We start from the raw sequence: 26,551 nt of genomic DNA, 5'->3' as shown, positions 1-26,551 counted from the left end.
GTAAATGAAGACATACTAAGATGAAAAGAGGGAATACAGTGCCTCAGTTCAAACCAATAATAACATATTTGAGAACGTAATTATTGCTAGATGTCTATATTAATAACAAGATAACTACCTGTGTTGGTTACAGGTAGTATATCTGCATGTTAAAGTGCCCCAAAGAACTTTCTGTGATGACAGAAATGTTCTCTATCTGAACTGTCCAATATAGTAGCCACTAACCATCTGTGGCTATTGATTACTTGAAATGTAGCTAGTGTAACTGAGGAGTAAATTTTTAATCTTATTGAATTTAATTAATTTAAATTGAAACAGCCACGTATGGCTAGTAGCTTCCATGATCATCAAAGCTGCTGGGATCACCAAAAGACAATCAGATGTTTTTGACTTCTGATGGAAGTAGTCTTCCTATCAAGGCTCTAGAATTAGCTACCAATCTGCAAAGGAGACCCCAGAAGTGTTCAGATCACATTCTGAGAACTGATAGTATAAGAGAATTTACTACCTGACGCCCACAGAAGGCAGCTGATAAAACAGCCAGGGAATTCAATACTCCCTTTATCTAAAGGAGAGTTCTCCTGCCAAGTCATCATCTACAGTAATACTGACTTGAAATAGAAAGAATATCCCACGAAGGATTCTGCCCTTGAAAAGTTCCATATAATACACACAAACACACACATATGCGGGCTTTTGAAGGAGAAATTTTTTTTTTTTTTAAGTTTTTGGCCATGCCAGATGGCATGTGGGATCTCAGTTCCCCGTTGATGGAACCCGCATCCCCTGCATTGGAAGCGCAGAGTCTTAACCACTGAACGTCCAGAGAAGTCCCATGAAGGAGAAAATTTGAGTTTCACCTAGCTACATCCTCACTAACGTGTGACCTCTGGCAAGTCACCTAACCTCTCTGATCTTCAGTTCTAATTCTCTCTGTAAATTGGAGTTGATAATACCTAGTGGGCTAGGGTGTTAGGAAGCTAAGTTCCTGAAGGACACTGTAAGTTTTAAAGTCCTATGCAATGGCTAATTATTTATTACTCACTAAAAGGGAAGTGAAATGCCATATTTAAAACAGAATCCAAGGAACTGCTCAGACTCTTTTGTTGTACTGAACTTGTGTTGCATGCACATGACCTTGGAAATGTTATGTAATGCATATTCAGTCCTTCATTTTTGTTGTAACGGTGTATAACCTTCAAGGAACGGGCATTCCAAAGCCATTTGGGAGAATGATGGTAAGGGAGGAGTGCTTTATTTAGTAGTGTGGGGCCTGGTAAGCATCCTCCCTGCTAAGATTATACTGAAAAGAAAGGAAATCGCAGACAGCTCATTTCCCTTGTACTGGTTGTAATCTTGTGGAAACTTCCTGTAAAAGGCAGTTATAGCATTAAACGTAAACTGATTTCACACTCGCCGGATACTACCAGGGCAACAATTGCGGTCCTTCGGGAGAAAAATAAAATAGCATACTTATCCTTTATACTTTGTATTAGTTTGGAAGAACATAGAAACCCTAGTGATGGAGAAACAGACTCATGCCAGAGGCAAGGAAACTATTTAGAAACATGGTTACCATTTAGTAATTCCATTGAGAGGCAGAGCTCATTAGCCAAGAGACTGGTTACACTAAAACACACACACACACATAAAAACACAAAAAACAAACCCCCCCCAAAACATTCATTAAACAAAGTACAACATGAAGAAAGAGTCCCCTTTGATCTAGGTACACATTAACTACAGTTTTAAAATACAAAATACAAAATTTTAATAACATCTGCTAAGGGGTGATGTTAAGAGTAAGTTTAGAAATGGAAATGTGTACATATATTTTATGTACTGTTAGAACCTCAAATGTTGGCATGGCTGTCTCCTTTTGGCTTTCCAAGAATACAAATATCTGCTGAGAGCTTATTAGTGCAAGGGACAGAGTATGTGAAATGCTGAACTGCAGCAGTGTTGAAGTCACAATAGGAAGCCAGAAGGGACTCCTCATTTCCATCACAGTGTCAGTCAACACAGCATCATTTTCATACATACATAAGGCCTTTGCATAATATTTGAAAAGCCTCCATTACTTGAAACCACTGCTAAAGAGAACAGCAAAAAATATGAAATGCAGCCTCTGCCTTCAAGCCACTTAAAAGAAACATGAACTCAAAAAAGTTGATTAGGAAGAGAGAGAGAGAGAAAGAGAGTATTATCAATACAAGTATAAAACAGTGAAGGCAAAAAAAAAAAATGAATTTGTTGAAGACAAATTCTGAGTACATAAGAAAGATAATCAGTATGGACCAAGTGGTCTGGAAAGAGGGAGAAAGCCTTGGAGTGCTACATGCTGTCTGTCAGTGCCTCCATGAAAACAGGCTACCTTTGCTATGCTTATGAACCCTGGTCTGACACACACATGGAACCCAGAACACACTTGTACCTTAATTTTCATGGCATCCTATACTGGCAACTAGTTGGCAATTGTTCTGTTGGTTCATGCATGCTTTTGATAATTAATCATCTATAACAGGTTAAATGGCTGTGGCTAATTCCTAAAGCTGAGGACAATAGTACTGAGAGCCACCTGTGAGCACCAGCAATTGTGACCAGCCTCTTTCCTAAGACCCACCTGAGAAAACACAACTGAGCAAATACAAGTGGCCTGTGCCCTGCTGACCCCTGACATGGCCATAGAATCCTTCTTGACTAGTGCTCACTGGTAGCTATACCAGCTGAATGAAGTTGGAACTTGGGTGAAATTGTGATCTATATCTTCTCACGTGTCTTATCAAGTCTTACTGGATCTACCTTCCCTAGCTAAACCAGCCCTTTGGCCTTGACCAGTACCTACCTTAGTCTGTGATATACTTTGGACCGCACTTTTTTGTGTTCTGCTGGAATGAGCGAGCTCTCAGGGATGTGTTCAGAGATGGGATGACATAAATAGTTGCAAGGAAAGAGGGAGAAGCCTGTGAAGGGCTAAGAGGGGTCTAGTACCTAGCATGCTTCTGAAAAAGCAGATTTCTTGGTCCCATTGCTGATCTGCTGATCACAATCTCTGGAGTGGTGCCTAGGAATCTGCATTAAAGCAGTACTTACAGTGTACTTAAAAAACCTTTTTATTATGGAAACTTTTAAATATATAAAACAGTACAGAATAACCAATCTTGTTTCATCTAAATCCCTACCTACTTCTCTCCACTCCTGACCCCACTGGATTATTTTGAAGCAAATCTTAGATATTATGTCATTCATTTGTAAATATTTCAGTATATATTTCTGAAAGATAAGGACTTTCACAACACCACAACACCAATTCTTTATAATCATCAATTTCCACTTAGTGTTTGTTTCTCCAATTATCTCAAATTTTATTTTTTTTTAAAGGAGTAAGATAGATTTTTTTTCCTTTTTTTCTTTTTTTTTTTTTAAATTGGGGTATAGTTGTTTTACAATGTTGTGTTAGTTTCTACTGTACAGCAAAGTGAAGTAGAGTTTCCTGTGCTATACAGCAGGTTCTTATTAGTTATCTATTTTATACATATTAGTGTATATATGTCGATCCCAATCTCCCAATTCATCCCACCTCCTCCCACCCCACTTTCCCCCCGTGGTATCCATATGTTTTTTCTCTACATCTGTGTCTCTATTTCTGCCTTGCAAATTGGTTCATCTGTACAAATTTTCTAAATTCCACATATATGTGTTAATATATGATATTTGTTTTTCTCTTTCTTTTTACTTATTTTTCTCTTTACTTTTTACTTCACTCTATATAACAGTCTCTAGGTCCATCCATGTCTCTACAAATGACCCAGTTTTGTTCCTTTTTATGGCTGAGAAATATTCCATTGTATATATATACCACATCTTCTTTATCCATTCGTCTGTCAATGGGCATTTAGGTTGCTTCCATGACCTGGCTATTGTAAATAGTTCTGCAATGAACATTGGGGTGCATGTGTCTTTTTGAATTATGGTTTTCTCTGAGTATATGCCCAGTAGAGGGATTGCTGGGTCATATGGTAATTCCATTTTTCGTTTTTTAAGGAAACTCCATACTGTTCTTCATAGTGGCTGTACCAATTTACATTCCCACCAACAATGCAAGAGGGTTCCCTTTTCTCCACACCCTCTCCAGCATTTATTTGTAGATTTTCTGATGATGCCCATTCTAACTGGTGTGACGTGATACCTCATTGTAGTTTTGCTTTGCATTTCTCTAATAACTAGTGATGTTGAGCACCTTTTCATGTGCCTCTTGGCCATATGTATGTCTTCTTTGGAGAAATGTCTATTTAGGTCTTCTGCCCATTTTTTGATGGGGTTCTTTTTTTGATATTGAGCTGTATGAACTGTTTATATATTTTGGAGATTAATCCTTTGTCCATTGATTTGTGTGCAAATATTTTCTCCCATTCTGAGGGTTGCCTTTTCTTCTTGTTTATAGTTTCCTTTGCTGTGCAAAAGCTTTTAAGTTTCATTAGGTCCCATTTATTTATTTTTGTTTTTATTTCCATTACCCTAGGAGGTGGGTCAAAAAAGATCTTGCGGTGATTTATGTCAAAGAGTGTTCTTCCTATGTTTTCCTCTAAGAGTTTTATAGTGTACGGTCTTACATTTAGGTCTTTAATCCATTTTGAGTTTATTTTTGTGTATGGTGTTAGGGAGTATTCTAATTTCATTCTTTTACATGTAGCTGTCCAGTTTTCCCAGCACCACTCATTGAAGAGAGTGTCTTTTCTCCATTGTATATCCTTGCCTCCTTTGTCATAGATTAGTTGACCATAGGTGCGTGGGTTTATCTCTAGGCTTTCTATCCTGTTCCATTGATCTATATTTCTGTTTTTGTGCCAGTACCATATTGTCTTGATGACTGTAGCTTTGTAGTATAGTCTGAAGTCAGGGAGTCTGATTCCTCCTCAAATTTAAAAATACTTGTTTAAATCAGGATCCAAATAAGACATAACACACATTGCATTGTTGTTATGTCTCTTGTACCTCTTAAGGTCCAGACACTGGGATAGACCAGGGAAGCTGCTGATAGAAAGTCAGACTAGAAGACCCCTGGGCTCTGAGCTTCATTGTAGGACCATTTCTGATGGTTTCAGGGTAGAAGACTAAGAGCTCTGGCCATTCAAAGACAATTTTTCTTTTAAAGTTGGTAAGATCTTCAACAACTGAGTGAGAGGAGAGAGCTACAAATTCACCCTTTAAAGAAGGGCACAAAATTGTCCTGAGAGTGGCCTGGGGAACACCAAAGGCAGTGAATGGATGGTGACTGTGTCTTGGTCATGGGACTGGGAGCAATTTGGAAAGCATAAATTCGAGCTGTTGATCATACCTTGTCCCTTTAGGTAAGCAACGTGTGTACAAGTAGCCAGCACAGTGCCTTGCACACGACAGTCAAGATGGTTTTCATATCTTCTCTCAAAATTTGTAATTGATACTTTTCCTGATGCACTTGAACCTCAAACAGATATGAATTTTCTTCAAAAGAAAAGGAGGCTTTGCAAGTGACCCAACTTTCCTTGTACTTACTTACCCATAATAACTCTGAGAGCTATGATTTATTGATGGCTTACTAGGGACCAGGCCATGTGTCTAGCAAAAGTGGTACATGGAAGAAAACTGACAGTTATTTGTTGAATGGATGAACAAGGCTACTGAATGCTTTACATTGAACTTTCAGAGCAACTGCCACCACCTTGTCATGGAGTTTATTATTATCTCCGTTTTACCAAATCATGGTAAGAGCGAGACGTTGAGCTCCTAGTCTGTTTTAAGTGCTTTCTGTATATTATCACCTCATTAATCAGTACAGCAGTTCTAGGAGTTAGGTACTATTATCCCCATTTACACAGGCACAGAGTTTAAGTAACTTGCCTGGAACACAAATTGTCTAGAACACAAATTACAACTGATGGAACTTGATTCAAATCTGAGCAGGCAAAGTGGTGAGTACTGGAAGGAGAGCAGGGTAGAACCAACACTCCCAGTTACAAGATCTTTGCAGGAACAAGACCAAAAACGCAGGTTCAGAGGTAACAGAGGTAACCTCTGACTATGGAGGATCCCCTTACCTCTTCCTTTCACCAACACTGCCCCTTCCTTGCTCTCAAAAAGGATAATTCTGCTGTGAGGCAGGAAGCAAGAGTTACATAAAGAAACCTTGCAAATCAACGGGATGGATTTTTGGGCAGACTGACTAAATTCCTTCACTTATTCCTCAAACATTCATTAAACACCTACTATGTCCAAAACACTGTTAACAAGCAAGTGTAGAGCTCCCGAGAACAGCAATCCTGAAACTTTCTGGAGATGGCAAAAGAGGAGTGCTGGCTTGTTCGGGAGTTCTCCCACTTTCTTCTTCCTCAGGAATTGTTCTACCCCTCAAGGTGGCAGGAGCAGGAACCCTCATTCTCAGGTCTCACAAACCTGAGAATGAAGAGAAAGCACTGCACACAGAGCTAGACTGATATCTCGGGAGATGCGTCAGAAACCTGGGACTCAGTCCGCCAGGCCTGATGATGTATAGGCTGGCTTTCTAGGTAGAGAAGAGATAAGATAATAGAATTTGCAGAGACAGGAGCTCTGAGTCTTCTGGTCCCGTAGACCCTAGACTCCGGCCTGCAACCCCAGCAGGTTTCTGTACAAAAACCTTTTGAACTGAATGCATACATTGTCCTCTAACAATGCAAACGCAGCAGCTGCCTATTGAATAATCGTCCCGCCTCCGTTTAGAGCAGTTCGTGCGTGCCACAGAGGCATCTTCTGCGCTATAGTTATGCAACCTCACTCGCAGCGGGAGTTATTTCCTGTGCTTCTGGCTGCGCCAGATTCATGTAACACGCCTACCCAGGGCTCAATGGAAGTCGTTCTCCATTAACAACCAGTCTAGCTTTCAGAGATGAATGCCCCGCACAGCATACCCCTTGCGCGGTAATCATCCAAGGTATTAAAACTCTTTCTCGCTCTCCAACACACACACACACACGCACTCTCTCTCCCTCTCTCTGTGTGCACGCAGCTAGGAGACTGCAGCAGTGCAACCAGAGGGACAGCAGGCGGAGCTCTCTTTGTACAGTCCCTCTCTCCAACCCCCACCAACTAAAGATGAACTCATGCCAGTTCCATTCTTTGCAAGGAAAACACACACACACACACACACACACACACACACACACACCCAGCCAGAACAGAGCAGACTCCAGTTTCGTCCTGGAGCACACTGTCATTCTAGCCTCTCCGTTCAAACAACCCGGATATTCCAAAGCGAGTAACGGGGAGCATCGCGCCGCAACAATGCAACCTTCCGAGCTGCTCCCCGTGCAGCTCCCACCCCCGCCCCCTTTCGCGGCGTGCCAAGAGTTTGGAGCGCGCGCACGCACATGAGCGCGGTGCCTGCGTATCCCTCCGCCTCCCTCCGCCTCTCCCCGCTCCGAGGCTCGACAACGATTTGGGAAATGAAGGGAGGAGGGAACTACTTTCCTGAAACTTGCTATGCTGCACACGACTTCGAGTTGCAGTGATTCGCCCGGAGGCCGAAGCTTTTAGTCCTCCTACCCACACGCCCTCTCAGTCCGGGCACCCCGCTCGGCAAGCCCAGCCCGTACCCGCTCTGGCCGTCCGGGAAGCCGGCGTCCCGGAGAAATCACCAGGGACTACTTCGCCTCCTTCTCCCGCGGGCGCCCCCCGGTTCGGGCAGCGGCGGCGGCGGCGGCGGAAGGAGCGGGCGGCGTGAGCGCTTCCGCCGCCCCCCTAGCGGCTCCCCTCTGGCGAGCGTGAGGAGCTGGCCCGCCGAGCTGCTGGTGGGCACTGGCTGGTGGGGGGCTCGCGGTCGCTCTCCCGCCTCTTCTCGGGACCCTGCCCCTCGGGCGCGCCTCTCTTCTCTGGCCCGGGTGCGGACGATTGGTTCGCTCGCCCCTGCCTCACACGCGCCCCGCCGCCCCCTCCTCCCCCCTCTGGAGTCGTTCGGGCCGGAGCGTGTCTGGAGGAATCCGCCGCCGTGAGGCCCCTCGCCCGCTTCTGCTAGTCCCGAAGGACCGGCCCGGTCGCCGCCGGGGGCTGAGCGGGCAGCCGGCGGCGAGGCGGGAGATGGTGGGGTGGGCTCCGGCAGGACCGCGCCGCCGCCGCCCGGAGCCTGGGCTCGGCACCCCCCCCGCCGGCCCCCACCGAGCGGAGCCCTGCTTCCTCCTCGCCGCATCCCTGAGGGAAGCGCCGCCTCTGCTCCCGGGTTCTCCGCCCGCCCGCCCGCTCGCTCCTTCCTGGCCGGACCCCGCCGCGCTCCACCCCAGTGGCCGGAGGAGCCGCTCTCCAGTCTGCCTTCACAGCCCCCTTCCTTTTTTCCTTCGCTCCCAATCCTCCCCGGCCTCATCGGATCTCTGGTTGGGCGCTGAGGTGGGGGAAGAGGCTGGGGTCGCCACGGCGGAGGCTGTCGCCGCCACCCCCCTGCGGGGGTGGCCGGGGTTCCCGGCTGGGGGGGCACCGTTCCGGGTGAGGCATCCACCATGGTGAGGCCCCTGAGCCGCTGCCCCCGCGCCCCCCCGGCCGCCGCTGCCTCCTGCCCCTCGGTGCTGCTGCTGCTCCTCCGCCTGCTGTTGCTCCTCCATCTCCAGATCGGATCACGGTGAGGGAAAGATGAGCGAGGAGACGGCGACTTCTGACAACGAGTAAGCACCTCACAAATCTAGATTACTTCCCCCCCACCCCCCATTCTTCCTCGGCACCTCCCCAGACCCCCTCGGAGACTTGGGTGCTTGCAGTCCTGGAGAGTTGAGTGCATTCTGTTCTGGAGAAAACATTTGATTTCCTTAGCCATTTTATTTAATGGCAGCAACCCCCGACCCCCACCCCCACCCCCACCCCCAGTATTTAGTTGCTTTCTTCTGGGAGAAGGTATTGAATGTTGGGCTGGAGTTGGGCTGGAATGGCAATTGTATGTCCATGAGATGGAATAATGTAGATGGATGGAGTCGGGGTCGAAATTACCCCAGTGCCTGGAAGACCTCTGACCTGTCCTTTTTCACTTTAGCACACCAGTCAACATACCTTGAATATCCGTCCAGACTCCTTTATAGCTATTTCACTTGGAAACTAATGTGTGGGAGCACCTCCTGCAGCAAACTGCTCTTGAATCTTAATTCGATGAGTCAGTGGCTCTTAAATACCGATTAAGCCTCCCCCTCCCCCCCACCCTTTTTAAACTTATGACCTGTAAGATTCTTGTAAAAAATGGGGCGAGGGAAACATTTTTATAATTTAATAGCATTAAGGACACCTGGAGTGTGGGAGATGTTGAACTATTCTATTTTGCCTTTGCGAATACTGGATTTGTCTTTATCAGGAGCATAAAAGAATTTTGTAGGCTAATTTTTATCTTTCAGCTATATTGAAACACACCGTTTACGTTGATTTAACACTGTTTACATTGCTGAACATGTTGATGACTTCATTCATTAACTTGTAGAGCGTCCCGGCTTAAGTTTTTGTTTATTTGGGCTGTCCTTAGGTTTTCCAAACGAAATACTTTGCCTTTTAAATATTTTGCTTTAACATAACAGCTGAATGGAGGAATAATGATGCGGCAACAGTTTCCTATTGAGACGGGGTTTAATTCCATGCGAATATTTGTGTCCGTTTTCTTGTAATTAAATTCAAGTTTTATCTTCGGAGGGTTGGAAATAGTTAAGTGAGTTAGGACTAGTCCTAGGACGCATTCCTTTAAGTAAAGTGCATTCCTCGAATCAGACCTTTCTGAGAAAACTTTAAAGTCCAAGGCCTAGGCTTGTTTAACATAAAATAGCTTGAGAAATGCCAAGCAGCGTCCCCCCACCCCTCAACACACTCTTCTGATGAGCGGGGGTGGGAGAAGGTGGATTGCTGCAGTGTCAGTGCAGTCTAGAAGCAGAAGTGGCCGCCATGTTCTCTCTCTTTTTGTGAATCGCCCTCATTTGCATAGCACACTCTTCATTCATAAAAAAATAATTAAACATCCATCACCTTGGACATCTTGAAAGGATTTCCCAAGAAAAAAATTCGAAGCTCAACTGTCTGTCTTCATGTAGATTTTTGAGTTCAGAAAGTAAGGAGAAGTCTAAGTTATAGGTTAAATTCAAAAATAGACGCCCACACAAACAACTACCCCTGTTCTCAGAATGTTGACACACTTATGTGGGAAATATCAGTTCGGGGAGGTGCTGGGATCACGTGATCGCCTCCATTCATAAAATACCTGGCTGTCCATTCACAGTGCAGTACACTGTCTCACTGCCTTCCGCAGATTAGACCTACTTTGAGAGAGATCAAGAAGTATCTCAGCGCTTAGTTAGGAGAAAAGCTGCTAAAAATCCGAACAGAATGACAATAATTTTTGCTGCCGTCTTCTTTTAAGAAAGTAGCCTGGATTAAAATGTCAAGTTCTGTTTTGGAGATGGGAGAAGACTAATTACTATATTTAAAGTAAAATATTGAATACCTCCTTTTTGGGTGCAGCTAATTAGAAACGCTAATATGGGAATGTGAATTGAAACACCTGTGAAATACAGTTTTTAAGTGAGCTCTTTTTCAAATACTTGTCATGGACAAATTGAGAGTACAGGTTTTTTGGTGTAGTGATTATCAGTGGATGATACCACTTTTACACTAAAAATGAATAAATATTCCCGGTGGTCTAAGTCCAAAGATTTTGATATTTGAAACACCTAAGGGCAATATTTACTGGTAGGATTGCCTTTAAAAAAATTTTTTTTAAATGTATTTAGTATGGGACAATTTGGAAATTATCTCACTCACCCAGACTTTTAGAATTCTGTTTTCACAAATTTATCCTGGTTTATTAGTAAAATTTTCCCTACTAAGGGCTTTGTTACGTTAATTTTCGTAGGTCAAGAATAATATGTTTTAGCGTATAATTTTTTGTTAACTCTTCATGGGGACAAACTTTTGGAGGTGTTACTTTAAATTTTTTTTTATTTTAGAAAGTGATGTGTTCATCTGATAATCAGTTTTATTATAGCCTGCGTTGTTTGTGTAAAAGCTAAACCACAAAGAGTGAACTTCTTCGGAATGTAGACTTCATCCCGATAACTTACATATTTCATCTTTCATATATATAGTAATGTTTTGAAATGGCAATTTATTATATACAATCATACATATTATGAAGAAACAAGAGATATATTATTGTAGGTGCCCTTAAAGCCTTAGCATAGTTTAAAACTGCCCTGTAATATGGATTTTATTTGGGCCTTATGTTTATTTTTTCCTTTTGCTTTTCTCTCTTTTTTTAAATCCACAATCAATAGGTATTTACTTAAAGTAGAGACTGTTCTTAACACTCGAATGTTTTTCCACCTGATTTCGACTTTTAAAAAGAGTGAAAATCACCAATATCTTGGCAAACTGTTAACCTTTTCTAGATAGCCATTGTGGTAAAATCCAGTAAGGCCTTTAGAGGCCTCATTTTGAAATCCTCTAGTACATGCTTATTTGAAATTAGAGTTCTGTGTAGAGAGAGAAATAGTTCTCAGAGGTTGACTGTGGGTATATAATTAATCAAGAATTACTGAAGGATCATATTATAAGTCTATAACACTTTGTCTTATGCAGTGCCTAACTTGGGGAAGGGTTGGTGAAAGTCTGCTTTTCTTCTCTAACCTTCAGTAGGAACTGGAACTGCATTAAAAGTGCCATTAAAAAAAAAAAATCCCTCCATGCAGGAGTAATAGTTCATTTCAAATAATGTACAAAATGGTCTTTAAAGTGAGTAAGTAATAATTTATTTATTAAACAAATTTTTATTTATTTAATAAGTCTTAACATTTGATATATAATCAAACTTTACTTTTTCTCTGTTGTTGATGATGAATCATATTCATTTATTGGATTTTTACTATGTGCCGAGAATAAAAATATGTGATAAATGCTTTACACATGTATTATGTAATTTATGTATATACATGTAGCTTCAACAGAGTAGAATTGCATAGTAGGTACTATCATACCTTAATATATTGTGAACATTTTCCTGTGTCATTAAATATTTCCTAAAACATAATTTTTAATGCCTACATTATATTCACTGTATAACATATATTAGTTTTAATCAGTCTACTATATCTCTTATTTCTGAACAATGCTGCATTTGATCTTGAGTTCTGTCTTCATCCAGATTTATTACTTTTTCCTTGAAATAGTCTAGCAGTGGAGTAAAAGATGCAAATTTTAAGTTGTTTTATTTTTTCTGCTAAATTGCCCTCTAGAAAAGAAAGTGTGTGAGTGCTTATGCCTTGAAATGTCTGTCCAGTTCTCTTTGAAAAAAATTTTGCCAATTTTGAAGGTGGAAGTGAGATCATGTTCCTACTTTTAAAATGTGATGGATAATAAAATAAAATTGAGTTTTCAAAAAACTTGTTAGGTTGTTTTGGGGCAGTTGGACTGTTTTTAAATATAAGCAGAATTAAAATGATCATACAAAAGGCATCTGCAGATAATTTAACTCTTACCAACCTTTATGCAGTATGGTATAATATAAAGAACATTGGACTTGGAATTGGGAGATGCATTTCTGTCCTCACTGTCACTAATTTATTCTATGATTCTGGGCAAGTGACAGCCTTTGTGGCCCTCAGTTTGCTCACTTGTAAATCAAGGAATTTGAACTAAGCATCATTATGGGCCCTTCTTGTGCTAAATTACCCTAAAGTAATACAGTGATAGACACATTGCAAGTCACTAGACTTGTAACATACATATTTGTTAATTGGTCAATTTTATTAGATTGTTGATTTTGACATATTTAAGCAAACGAAAGACTTCCAGTAGAGATCTTGTAGTATTATGAAGTAGAAGCATGAATTTTGAAGAAACAAGATAAATTTGGAAACAGTGGTGCATTCATAATCTTTTAAGACTTTCTCATTTTGAGCTTAATTTAATAGCCATGTGTCTTTGATAATATATATACATTACAGATGGAGAACTTTGTAGTGCTCTTTTTTTTTTTCTTTTAAATAAATATGGTCTCTGGATGAATAAGTAAACAAAAGGCTATTGGGCTTAAACATCAACTTGAGTAGTTCTGAGAGGAATATATTTTTTTTTTTTTTTTTTTTTTTTTTTTTTGCGGTTAGGCGGGCCTCTCACTGTTGTGGCCTCTCCCCCTGCGGAGCACAGGCTCCGGAGCACAGGCTCAGTGGCCATGGCTCACGGGCCCAGCCGCTCCGCGGCATGTGGGATCCTCCCAGACCGGGGCACGAACCCGTGTCCCCTGCATCGGCAGGCGGACTCTCAACCACTGCGCCACCAGGGAAGCCCTTGAGAGGAATATATTAACAAGATACCAGCCCTCATGCTTTACTTACTGGCCTAGAAGTGTCAAAAGTAAATCTTCTCATTTGGTTATTCATACAAATCATGTTAATCTAATACTAAAGGATAATTTCACATTTATTCAGTGTAACAAATTAACTCAGACAATGAATTTTTTCATTCTTTAACATTTAAGTTTAATTTGCTGTTTATCTCAAGTTGTATGTCATAGCTGCATCTCATTTTAGAGTCCAGTACCAAAGTTATTACAAATCCCCAAGATGTTGTTTTTGTGGCACTCAGAATGGTTTGAAATGGAAAACAAACAAACAAACAAACCTATTGGTGTATTTTTGTTTAAACATAGTTCATTATTTTTTTTTTTTTTTATTTTTTTTTTTTTATTTTTTATTTTTTTGCAGTACGCGGGACTCTTACTGTTGTGGCCTCTCCCATTGCAGAGCACAGGCTCCGGACGCACAGGCTCAGTGGCCATGGCTTACGGGCCCAGCCGCTCCACAGCATGTGGGATCTTCCCGGACCGGGTCACGAACCCATGTCCCCTGCATCGGCAAGCGGACTCTCAACCACTGTGCCACCAGGGAAGCCCCATAGTTCATTATTTTTGCTAAAACATAGTTCATTAGTAGTGGATCTCAGACTGAGGTGTTAAATTGATTTAGACATAGAGTCTTAGAATTCAGAGTGTTTTTACTAATCTCTAACTGAAACTTGTTTACCTTCATAATTGAAGAAAATACCAGCAAAGCATAGCAGCATCAGAGGTACTTGTGACAGCAACTGTATTAGTTTCCTAGGACTGCCGTAACAAAGTACCACGTGTGTGTCATGCCCATCTTCTCATAAGGACACTATGGGATTAGGAGCACACTCAACTCCAGTATGATCTTCTCTTAACTAATTACATCTGCAGTGACCCTCTTTCCAAATAAGGTCACATTCTGTGGTACTGGGGGTTAGGGCCCAACATCTTTTTTGGAGAGATTCAATTCAACCCATAACACCAATAGAAATCAGATTTTTTTTTTTTCTTACAGTACAATTGCTGTTCAGTTGTTACAGATATCTTGAAATAGCACTTACGGTCATCACTAGTTTGAAATTATTATAGTTATTAAGCCATTGCTAGAGCTTGTATTTTAATATGTTAGTACAAAAACATTACTATATCAAAATTAATATTTTAGTATATGTGCTGCCAAAGCAAGCACCAAAATTAAAAATATTTTGATAATTATTTCAATATAATTGATTTCTTTTGTAATTTTATGTATTTTGTTTTAAGCCTTTAATATTCTGAGAAAGGGGGCCATTGGCTTCACCAGACTGCCGAAGAGGTCCATGGCACAGAAAGCTAAAGTCTCCTGCTATGACTGAGGCCCTAAAGACTGAACCCAAAGATAGAGATTATAAAATAGGAAGATTAAGAAACATGGACGATAAGATGAACAAGTCCAAGTTACAGCTAACAGTTGCAAAAGAAGAGGTAATGGGGGAGAGGAAATATTGAGAGATACTGGCTGAGAATTTTCAAAAAGTAGCAAATTAAACTCAATTCAGTGAACTAAAAACAAAGCCTCACAGTAAAACCGAGTTTATCGTGAGATTGCAAAAATGTCAACATGAGAAAATCAGTGTAGTTTATCACAGTTGAAGATTAAGGAAGAGAAATGATACAATCTTAAATGCCAGATTGTCATTCAGTCTCTGCTTATAATATGGAAGTGAATGTCCATAATTTATAGATTTATAATTGTTCATAAATATGGATTTATATTATTTTTCTGCTTCCTAGAAGATTTAGACTTTTAATTTTTCTGATTTAAAATGAGAGTGTTGGGTTTGATCAACTTTCAGTGTTGCTTTTAGTTCAAGAATCCTAAGTGATTTTCTTTGTACTTCTGAAGTCCACATTTAATCATTCATGTAGCTCATAAATACAGGATTGACTACATAAATTACTTTGTATCTGAAATTTTAAAATTACCTTGGAAGGCGTTTTCTTTCTATATTTAGAGTATGAAGAATAAGCTTTGGTAAATTTAAGAGTAATTGGAAATTAAATTTTAATCTAATATCAGTTTTATCATTTTATTTCTAAATGTTATGTGTAAAACAGGGAGTATAGTTTAGATAAAGGCCATTATGACTTGGAATGCAGAATGTAATTGTTCTCCTGGTGGTATATAATGGTACTGTTTCTTAGACACATTTTGTTTGTCTATTCCCTTGGTTAGAGATTACTTTCACAAATACACCGTATTAATGTGTTGGTATCCAGTAGTTGCATTACCGAAATTTAGATGGAATTTAGTGAAATGTGACTTTGATGCCGCTTTTTCAAAGTTATTGTAACTTTTACCACATCAGAATGTTAATGATTAACTTTGGCATAAAATCACCAAACATTTTTTACTGTTCTGTTGTGAATTACATTGATATTTTGAGATTGGGATTAGGGATCAATTCTGGGTTTGCCCCCTTAGTAATATGTAAAAACATTTCAGAATTTTAGTTGCTGAATTATGTATATGGATTTCTTAGTCTTTCTGGATTTTCTTCAAGAATTTCAGTTCAGTGACATTTGAGTGCCTACTGGGCACTTGACTTTTCTTTAGCCCCGGAGATACAAAGGTAAGTAAAACCTGATAACTGCTTTCACTATCCAGCAAGGGAACTAGATCCCTCTGAAGTGTGGTGAGTGCTCTGCTTATGGAGTTCTTCAAGGATTAAGAAGAAAGTAATTCTACCTTTGGTGGATGGCAGAGTGGGAGTTGTGTGAAGGAAGCCTTCAGAAAAGAGATGGCATTTAGGAGTCAGCCAGAGAAGAGGGCAAATGGAAAGAGGAAGGGCATTCCAAGAAGATGGGAAAAAACCCCAAATAAGCATAAAAGTTATTTCAGTGGTCTAAACCAAACCTGCAATATCTCCCAAGTATGCCTGTAGTTGAAGTGGAAAATTGACCAAGGAGAGTATTAAATAGTAATGGAAAAATGAATAGGGAGAATCAGGAGTGTTTTTAAGGGAGAGTGAGAAGAGACAACAAAAGAAAAGTCTTGAGAGGTAGGAGAGAAAGTATTGAAGACAAAATGGGAAGTGATGAAGTGGAGACAGCAAAAAGTAAGATTACATAAATTTAGGGGGAAGTGTTAATAGTTGAGATTATTTGTTGGATGAGATGATGTCAGTAATGGAGAGGAAGAGAAAAAAAGATTTAAGGAAAGGTGGGTAATTGGGAGAGCAAGGCCCAGGAAAGAGGAGTCTTGCAACTGTTTTACTGCTTGTGTCAGATACTGTCCTAGATTTAATCCTTCTAATGACCACGTGAGCTAAGTGTTATCCATAGTTTACAGATGAGATAACTGAGACTTAAGAGAGGTTTAGTAACTTGCCCACAGCCACGCAAGGGAGTAAGTGTTAGAACTGAGATTCAAATTGCACTGTATTTATTATACTACGCTATATCTCATATATTTAATGGCCAGACTGGATTTTGAAGAAAAGAACTAAGTTTGAAGTGATAGGTAGACAAGTAGAAGTGACAGCTGTTTTGAGGGACTACAAGTTTTGGTAAAGTTAAAGAGCATGTAGAGTGGAAGTGGGGAAAATCGAAAGATAGATTTTGATCAAAGAACACAGACTCCAGAGTGATGACATATGAGGGAAGATTAAAGTAGAAACAGGTTGTTAGAAGTAGAGGAACCAGGATCTGTTAGGATATTTAAAAAGGTCACCACTGTGGCTGTTCAAGTTGCTGGGTTGGTATCAGAAGTTGAGGTGGAGAGGAATCCTGAGCCAGCGCCAGTGTATTTTATAAGTGTGTAGGATGAGCTGCTTAGAGTGGGAGTATGAATATTGACATCTGCCCCTGCAATTTAAAGAGACAGGAGTAAGGGTTTTGGGATTGGCAATTGAAAAGGAGTATGTCAAGGGGAGGAGGATAAGAAAAGGGAAGGGCTTAGCCTGGAGGAGTTGAGAGTATTGGAAATGAATAGGATCTCATGTAATAATGGTCCTACCAAGAATGAGGGGTGTTGGGAATTAGGAAATAGAGAGGAAGACAGACATATGAATAAATTATCCAGATTTGGATTTTATTAAGAACTTTGTTTTGAGAGGCTGATCAAGATGTTGACTGATTTTGTAGGGCTTTATCCAAATAAATTATATTGTCTTTGACAGAATGTTTTGTATTTTTTGTGTACTCCAATCCTAATGTGGTTAGAAAGGCCTTTTCAAAACAAAATTCACTAATTAAATTTCTACAGTTAACATGGTGTTCATAATTAACATGATCCTGTGGTTACTACTGACTGTCCCATTGAGACTTTGGCAAATCATGTAACCTGTCTTTGTGCTTGATTCTCCATCTGTAAAACCAGGATAACATGGCCCTACTTCAGAGCCATGTTAAGCTAACACGTAACCTCCCCTCCCCTCCCAATAACATTTTTTGATTAGAGATAAGAGAATATTAAAAATAACTTTTAGTTCTTGAGAAGAAAGGTACTATGTTCATGCAATAATCAGTGCTCATTTTCATTTAGCCTGAAGGTAGGGTTACTTTTTAAAAAGGATTATTGATCTGCTGGAAAAATTGTATTTCAGTTTAAATGTTAAAAAGCTGCTTTTCAGAGAAACTTAAAATTTAAACATTCCAACAAGCAAAAAAATAATTTAAATCCATATTGTGAACATTTTTAAAGCAATTTTAATACCTGAGCACATTTTGGAAGTACATATGAGTAGATTTGATGTTTCTCCATCAATTTCAGGGAAAAGCCATCTTTCTCAGAGTCGAATGAAGGAGCTTACAAATTATATGGAGGGAAAAAAAATCTACTTTCATGGGAGAAGGGCAGAGGAATTTTTTTTCAGGTTATTAAAGATTTAGACATTTAATTTTTTGCAACTATAATCAACTAGGATCCCTGTTAATAGGTGAGATAGGCTAGATCTGCTAGCTAGAAGTTCATTGCTTGTGGTTTAGTGCCGACTTTAATTTGGACAGCTAAAGGTCTGTAAGCTTATGTTTAGTTCATTTTATAGTCATCAACAGCTAAAGGAAAAATTTGTTTATATTTTGATTTAGCCTGATGTTTAGCATTATTATTCTGAAACTGTATCATTTGTTAATTCAAAAATAATAGCCTTAGATAAGTAATTACTGAAACTTGGTTTATGAATGAATTTTAAGTTATCTACAAATCAAGATCTTGAATGAATGTAAATCAGGAACTTAAAAATACGATGATGAGGGCTTCCCTGGTGGCGCAGTGGTTGAGAGTCCGCCTGCCGATGCAGGGGACACGAGTTCGTGCCCCGGTCCGTAAAGATCCCACATGCCGCGGAGCGGCTAGGCCCGTGAGCCATGGCCCCTAAGCCTGCGCGTCTGGGAGCCTGTGCTCCGCAACGGGAGAGGCCACAACAGTGAGAGGCCCGCGTACCGCAAAAAAAAAAAAAAAAAAACGATGATGAAAAATGCTTTTTCTCTTGAGAATTATTTGATCTTAAAAACCAAACTTAACTTAGTAAAGGTTAAGAAAATATAGCAAATAACTTTAATAAGTAGCATATCAAATTAAGATATTCTTCAACTCTTCATTATGATTTTTTCAAAAAGGAAGGGGAGAGACAGGAGATGAATGAATAAGACAAGGTGGCCTCTCTAATCATCTTAGTTTTCCTTAGCAATTTTTCATCTTGATACTTCTGGAGAGAGCCAAACTTAGCTTCTAAGTGAGCCAAAAGAAAAAGAATGTATCTGATGTTATATAGACCCTATTATTGTTGAGTCTGAAACTGTGTAATGTGTACTAGGCCCCAGCATACATCAAATAAAAGTCGTTTGATTATGGCTAACTTCTAGTCCCATTTTTGCATTTACGCCATTTCAGATAGATTTAGCTAGGTACTTAGGAGGAGGAAAACTGAGCTGAATCCTTTTAACTGACTCTTATTGTCTGAATGTTTGTTTCCCCACCAAACTCATATGTTGAAATCCTAACCTCCAAAGACAATGGTATAATGAGGTGGGGCCTTTAGGATGTGCATAAATCATGAGGATGGAGGTTCCACAGAGATCCCTAGCCCCTTGCACCATGTGAAAAATCCCTAGCTATGAACCAGGAAGAAGGCCCGTACCCAGCCATGCTGGCACCTCGATCTTGAACTTGTCAGCCTCCAGAACTGTTAAAAATAAACTTCTGTTGTTTATTAGCTACCCAGTCTGTCGTATTTTGTTATTGCAACCTGAATGAACTAAGATGCTGACTTTTCTTTGTTTTGGGGAGGACAAGGAGCAATAATTACATCAAAGAAAGAACAAAATCAATTAAAAACCCAACATAGGTTTCAGTTGCTTCTAGTTCCATACAAATATATTTTACTTGTTTTAATAGTGTACGTATGAATATTATTTATTTTCACTGGATATACTTAAAGAATTTCTATGCTTATACATAGTTTTTTTTTTTTTTTTTTTTTTTTTTGTGGTATGTGGGCCTCTCACTGTTGTGGCCTTTCCCGTTGCGGAGCACAGGCTCCGGACGCGCAGGCTCAGCGGCCATAGCTCACGGGCCCAGCCGCTCCGCGGCACGTGGGATCCTCCCAGACCGGGGCACGAACCCGCGTCCCCTGCATCGGCAGGCGGACTCTCAACCTCTGCGCCACCAGGGAAGCCCTACATAGTTTTTTAGTAATCATTTTAATGCCTATAATAAGTTCATCAAGTTGTACCATAAGTTTACATAGCTGTTTTCTTCTTAATGAACACTTCAGGTGTCCAGCTCTTATAAGTAACGTTGTAATGGGCATCTTTTCTGCATATAATTGTTTTTTTCTGTTCAATTAATTTCTTAGGATGAATTTACAGGAGTGAAATAATTATGTCAAAGAATATAAGTGGCTTTTAAAAAATTCTGGTTATGAAATGCTGCTTCCAAAAATTTGTATTTTTTCTGTTGTGGATTATTTATAAATGACATTCTCATATTTCTTAGATTCCATTTTTGTTCTTTAGTACCTTGCGGGTTTTTTTACATAGCTCCCAGTATGTAATTAAATGATAGATAATATTTGAGTTATTACCAGCATTATCTTAAAATCATTTGATAGATTTAGTCTTCATAACAACTATTTTAAATGTTATTACTATTATTGCCACCATTTACAAAGATGAGGAAGCTGGGGCTTAGGAAAGTTGAATAACTTGGCAAAGATTACATAGCTGGTGAAGACTCCAAAGCCTGTACCCTAAAACAGTAGCTTTTAAACTCCCGACTGTAACAGTAACAGATACTTTATACTGTTTGACACAGTGTACATACATACATACATGCATTCATACACACAGACACACAAAACCTTTTGTAGAACAACTTAGACTTACTGTGATGACACAGGCTGACTTCTGTATTCTATAGACTAGAATTATATTACAGAATATTTTATTCTGTGTAAGAAGTTAATGCTGGTAAAGACCCTTGTAGTTAAAAGTACCCAGTTCTGAACTACAGTGCATTATATGGGATATTGTCCTCTAAGGATGTATCTCCTTATTGGTACTAAAGATTTACATTTATGTTCAGCTTATTATTTCATGAAAGAGATGATATGAAAAGGTATAGGATTCTCGGGGGAGTGCATTTCAAGGTTGAGTTGTGAGGCATTGTAGGGGAATTCAGATTTGAATTGCTCTAACTAGATTATAGTTAATAAGCCTTACGTCAATTGCTTCTCAGATTTCTTTCACTGAAGTGCCCCGAATGTTAAGGGAGTGTATCCCAAAGCAGCCTGTAAGATTGTATAATTATTTTGAAATCTAGTAAACTATCACAAAGATATCATGTGAATATTGCATTTTAATCAATAATAGAGTTGTATTTTCAATATGAAATGTTTTTAGTCATTTATATTAGGGAAAAAAGAAGAACTCTTAACCATGCAGTCTTTATGTATTTATATCCTATGGCATTATATGTCTCTAACTTGTATGACACATTCCTGGGAGAATGTGTACTCTGGTGAGAGGCAGCATTTGGGGTACATTAGGGTGTTGCTCAAGGGTAAGTCATGATTGTGCACTGTAATTATAGCAGCTGCCATTTTCAAACAAAAAGTAGGAATGTATGAATCCAGCAAACATTAATAGAAACTTTTTGAAGTACAAAAACAATATAATCACATTGTAGGAAACAGGGAGGACAACTGGAAATTACCCATAGAAGAAATTTTCTTTTTTGCACTCTTATTAAAAGTTTTATAAAAGGCAAGAAATATATAGGAAGGATTTGAAATTTAAAATTTGTTGTTTCTCTAAGAACTTCATGTAGATCATACGATTTATATAGATAGTGAATTACCTGGGTCAGAAAGAATAGAATTATGCTAATTGGCACACTAAGAAATCTGCAAAGCTGTGTAGAAAAGAAAGAAAAACTCACGTTCTAGTCTCAGTTTTGCCATTTACTTATGTGACTTAGAGCAAATCTTTTAGTGTCTGAGCATCTGTGCTAATGAAGACAGTAATCTTTTCTCATCCATAAATTACTTTTTGCCTGAAAATTGTATAAAAATGGATTTATGTATGTATGAGTTTTGATTTACTCACAGGGAAAGGTAGTGTTTTCTAGAGGATTGGGGGGAAAAAAAGACAGGTAAGGCAGAAGGCAGAAAAAGAAAAGGTTCTCGCAAAACCTTAGGGAGAGGAGGAAAGCTGAGGAAAATGAACCTAAACCTTAGAATTGAAATGTCTGGGCCTGTTTGGGGAACTAAAGGGGATTGTACATATAAGGAATATAGCTAGGTTAAAGATTATATAACCTACATATTGAGAAGTAATGCAAAATATCTACATAGGTTATGTAACCTACATATCGAGAAGCTTTGTGAAATATCTACATAGTTAAAATCAAACTGTGTATTAAATGCACTGGAAAATGCCCTTTTAAAATATTGTTTTCAATAAAAGAAGTTCACAAGAATGTTGAGAACCTGAAGTGGGATGGGGGAGATCCTAAACGCTTTAAAGTGATCAGGGGATGGTAAATGAGAATTCGTTATACAAGACCCACTATTTTTGAAAGATAGTTACTGTTAATATTCTGTCCATTATTTGAGCATGCTTTCCTTATTTCTTTATTAATGAAGGTAAGGTAATTATAAGAGTTTTCATAAGCTCATATATTAAAGCAGTGTTTGGTACACAGTAAGCACTGTTTGCCAGTATGCCTTCAGATATGACTGCAATCTCTTACCTTATTTTCTTTCTAAGTATTTAAATCTTTTCCTCAGTTGCAGTAATAACCTTACCATCTTAGTTGGGGAGGGATTCCTGCCTGCTTTTGTACATCTCCAGCCTTTGAAATCATTATAAAGCAATTGTAGAAAATATATTTTTACCACTGGGTTTTAATTCACTGTCTCTCAGTTCTTTCCAAATGTTTCTATTACTTTATTGAAATACTTTTTTTTTCCTTTGCTGAAATTTTCCTTATTTCCATTTGCTACCATTTGGGCCTTATCGGAGTTCTTTGAGAATCTAAAGCAGTGTTTCCAATAGAAGTTTCTGTGGTGAAGGAAATGTTCTGTTTGTGCTATCCAGTATGATGCTCCTGTGTGGCTGTTGGGCTTTTGAGTACTTGAAGTGTGGCTTGAAGGACTGAGGAACTAAAATTTTAATTTAAATCGCCACATGCTAATGATTCCTTTATCAGATAGTGCAGATCCTGAGTGTTTCTAACCCTTCAGTCCCAGCAAATTTTTGAAACCAATGACATGGTCTCTATTCAATCTTAGCCAGTTTGTTGAAGAAAATTCTAATCTTTTAAATAGAGGGATAGCTAGAGGAAGTGCAGCATTTTCCAAAGTATGGAACTTGCCCCTGGTATGTAAGGTAATTTCAGTTGTTTCACAGATGTGGCATTAAATTGACAAGTTACTCCTTTCTCAATACTTTTTGCATCTTAATTAAATTAAAATTTATTTTTTGTATGTTTGTTGTTTTTTGTTTGCGGTACGCGGGCCTCTCACTGCTGTGGCCTCTCCCGTTGCAGAGCACAGGCTCCGGACGCGCAGGCTCAGCAGCCATGGCTAACGGGCCCAGCCGCTCTGTGGCATGTGGGATCTTCCCGGACTGGGGCACGAACCCGTGTCCCCTGCACCGGCAGGCAGACTCTCAACCACTGCGCCACCAGGGAAGCCCTGTTGTTGTTTTTTAATAAGGAAAGAGTGATGTCAACCTCAGTCTCTGGTAGAAAAGCCAATACTCTTTGGCTTTTACTATATTAAATTTTATGGTTACCATCTATTTATGGCTTGTGATAGTTTTTTTTTTTTTAATGGGCTGTTGTGATTAAAACCTTTCCTTTTAGGAACAGCATTTTTTGGATAATATGTATGGTACACATATAAAGCAAAAAAGTAATGAAGGTCATGACTATCAAAACAAAATTGAGTTTGTGACATACTGATCTAGTGGAAGGAGAATTGGATTGGTAGGGAATCAGGAACCCTGTTGTGCCACTAGTTTGCTGAGCAGGTCTCTGTCTTTTTTAGGGATGGTTTCTGCTTTAGGAGGTGGGAAAGAGGTTGGTTTAGAGTGAGAAGAGGTTTTAAATCTTAAAATGTATTCTGTAATAAATCATACCATTTTAGATAGTAGCTAATGTGTATTAAGCATTTTGCTGCGTGTCAGACATGAATTATGTCATTTGACCCTTCATTCCAAAGCAGGTTACAATTAACTCTCAATTCTTTTTTAAAAAACCTTTGGTGCACAGAATTAGACTAATCATTATCTTGGTTCATACTGTCATCATTGGTCTATATATGGACCTCTGTAGTCTACTATTTTTACTTTTTTATTTAATTGACAAATACCCACTCACAGTACAATCCAAGAATCAGGACAGTGATGATTACTAAAATCTACCTAATGTGCTTCTATTATATTCCTTTTATCTCTTCTTAGAGGTTACTGTATCCTGAGTTGCGTATTTACCATTTATTTACTATTAAAAAAATTTTATCATATATATTTGAACTCTATAAAAGGAATATACTTATGGAAAAATCAACTCCTGAACTTGATTTTTTTTTACACTCAGCAATAGTAAGATGTGTCCATTCTTTTTGCTATAGTTTTTTGTTCATTTGCCCTGACATATAATATTCCATTGTGTGATATTGCCACAATATAGACAATCTGTTGTCTAAGGATATTTGAGTTATTTTCCGTTATTTCCTATCACGAACATTACCACTGTGAACATTTTTGTAATATGCTTCTGATGCATATATGCTAAAGGTTCTCTTTAATATATGTTTAGGAGTAAAATAGTTGGATTTAAGTTATGTTGTAAATTTTCAAGTTTATAAGGTAATGCCAAACTGTGTCCCCGCATAGTTCCAATTTGTACTCCTACTGGCAATGTAAGAGAATGGGTATAAAAACTGCATTTTTATAGCAGATAATGATATTTGCTAAAATTTTTTGATTGCTTACTATGTGCCAGACACCGTTCTCAGTGCTTATATGAATTAATAAATTCTTAAAATCCCACAACCACTCTATTGGGTACTGTTACATCCATTTTATAGATGAGGAAATTGAGGCATGATGAGGTTAGTTAGTAAATGACTGTTAGGATTCAAGCTTGGTTAGGTTGGGCTGCAGAGTCCAGCCTCTGAAATGTTGTGATATTTTACCTCTCCAAATGCATATCTGTGCATTCACCTTCTTTCCTTTTTCCCCTATCCCCATCAATTTCTTGGCCTTTATGTGCTTGTGATAGTGAGTGTTGGTTATTCTTTCCTTATATTATTGTGTGTTAGCATTGTCCATTGTATAGTCTTCCTTTAAAAAGCAATTTCTTAGAAAACCTGAGTTTCCTAGAACAAGTAAGATGGCTCAGATGATATCTAGCATTTTTGGCTCTAGTATTTTGTAATTTGACATAATCTCCTACATATTTCATAATTTCAGGGTAATCTTATTCACATTTTCTCTTTTTAAATATTAAAGTGTGAAACAGTTTAGTGTACTTTATTTCATTGTATAATTTTATTTAAAGTTAATTCTTTATTTTTTAATAGAATCTTTTTAATCTATTAAGTAGTTAAAAAAATTCTGGCGTGGACATGAATGTATACTCATCTCCTCATAGGCTTTTGTATGTACATCTCTTGAACTGAATGAAATTTTTTCCTTTAACATTTGTAGGTATTGTTCTTGAGGTAGTTTATTTGTTAAGCCAATCATCCTTGTTATCTGCTAGATGCTTGGTAGATGTTTTGTTTTTTGTTTTACCTTTTAGGTACTGAGTTAAGATGAAGTGTTATTTTAAAATTCTAATTGTAGTGATAGATGAGAATTTATTTGCTTAATGTTGAATGACAAAATTCTAGACCCAATAATATACACCTAATTATCCATATATCTTGCCAAAGTAGGGTATTATCTAAACCTCAGATGTTAAAGTGTTTAGGTTCTGTAAAAATAGTATTTAGAACTGTTTCAGTAAAGAAAAGTCTGTTAAGTCAAATCTGTTATGTGTGTGCTGCACATTTAGTGGTAGTTAAATGTTTTCAGTGCAGTGGGCCCTAAAGGATCAATCACACGTGTGTTGGAGTGGTAGGTTGATAGAAGCAGCCTAACAGATGGAGATCAGGATGTTGCAGCATTTCTTATTAGTCAAATTTAGTCCTTCTTCTGGATTTTACATTGCTCTTAGGTTTGGCACAGTCATTAGTGTTGATACTGAATGAAGCAGCTACAATAAACGTTTATTGAGCCTTTCTTATATGCCAGAGAAAGGATTGGAAACTAACATTTTTGAGATTCCAGGTGTTAAGCCTATAGGCTTTGGGGATGTAGATGAGTAAAATCTGGGTCTTTGCCTTCACAGAGTTCTCAGTCTGCTTTTAGAAATACATGATTGATTCTTTGGTAATGAAGGACTTGATTCTCTGATAGGGGAAAATACAGTTGTCCCAGAAGAGTGAGGAAAAACATTGAAAGTAAAAATTACTTCATTTTGAAGAGACATGTTTACATGTTTAACATGTTTAACATAACATGTTTACATGTTATGTGTAACTTTGTGTATAGTTCAGTAGTCTTGTGATCTGACAAAGTAGCTATAGTCTTGTCTTTCAGTTCACTTTGAAGTAGGATAGATTGTGTAAGAAAGGCAAAAGATTTAGTGTCTTAACAACTTAGAGC

At 38.8% G+C, this 26,551-nt stretch overlaps 1 protein-coding gene across 1 annotated transcript in view; it reads left to right on the top strand.

Annotated features, from left to right (window-relative positions):
• Positions 1-8,634: 8,634 nt before the first annotated feature.
• The window catches only part of SPRED1 (sprouty related EVH1 domain containing 1), a gene marked incomplete at both ends in the record, with an annotated part of 117,508 nt that continues 99,591 nt past the window's right edge, over positions 8,635-26,551 (top strand). The window contains one exon of the mRNA XM_079699539.1: positions 8,635-8,666. Coding sequence (XP_079555665.1) covers positions 8,635-8,666 — 32 coding nt within the window. The remainder of the gene's footprint in view (positions 8,667-26,551) is intronic.

Source organism: Hyperoodon ampullatus (genome assembly GCF_949752795.1).
Source record: "Hyperoodon ampullatus genome assembly, chromosome: 3".
In the NCBI taxonomy this organism is placed as follows: domain Eukaryota; kingdom Metazoa; phylum Chordata; class Mammalia; order Artiodactyla; family Ziphiidae; genus Hyperoodon; species Hyperoodon ampullatus.
This window is presented reverse-complemented; position numbering and strand designations above follow the sequence as displayed.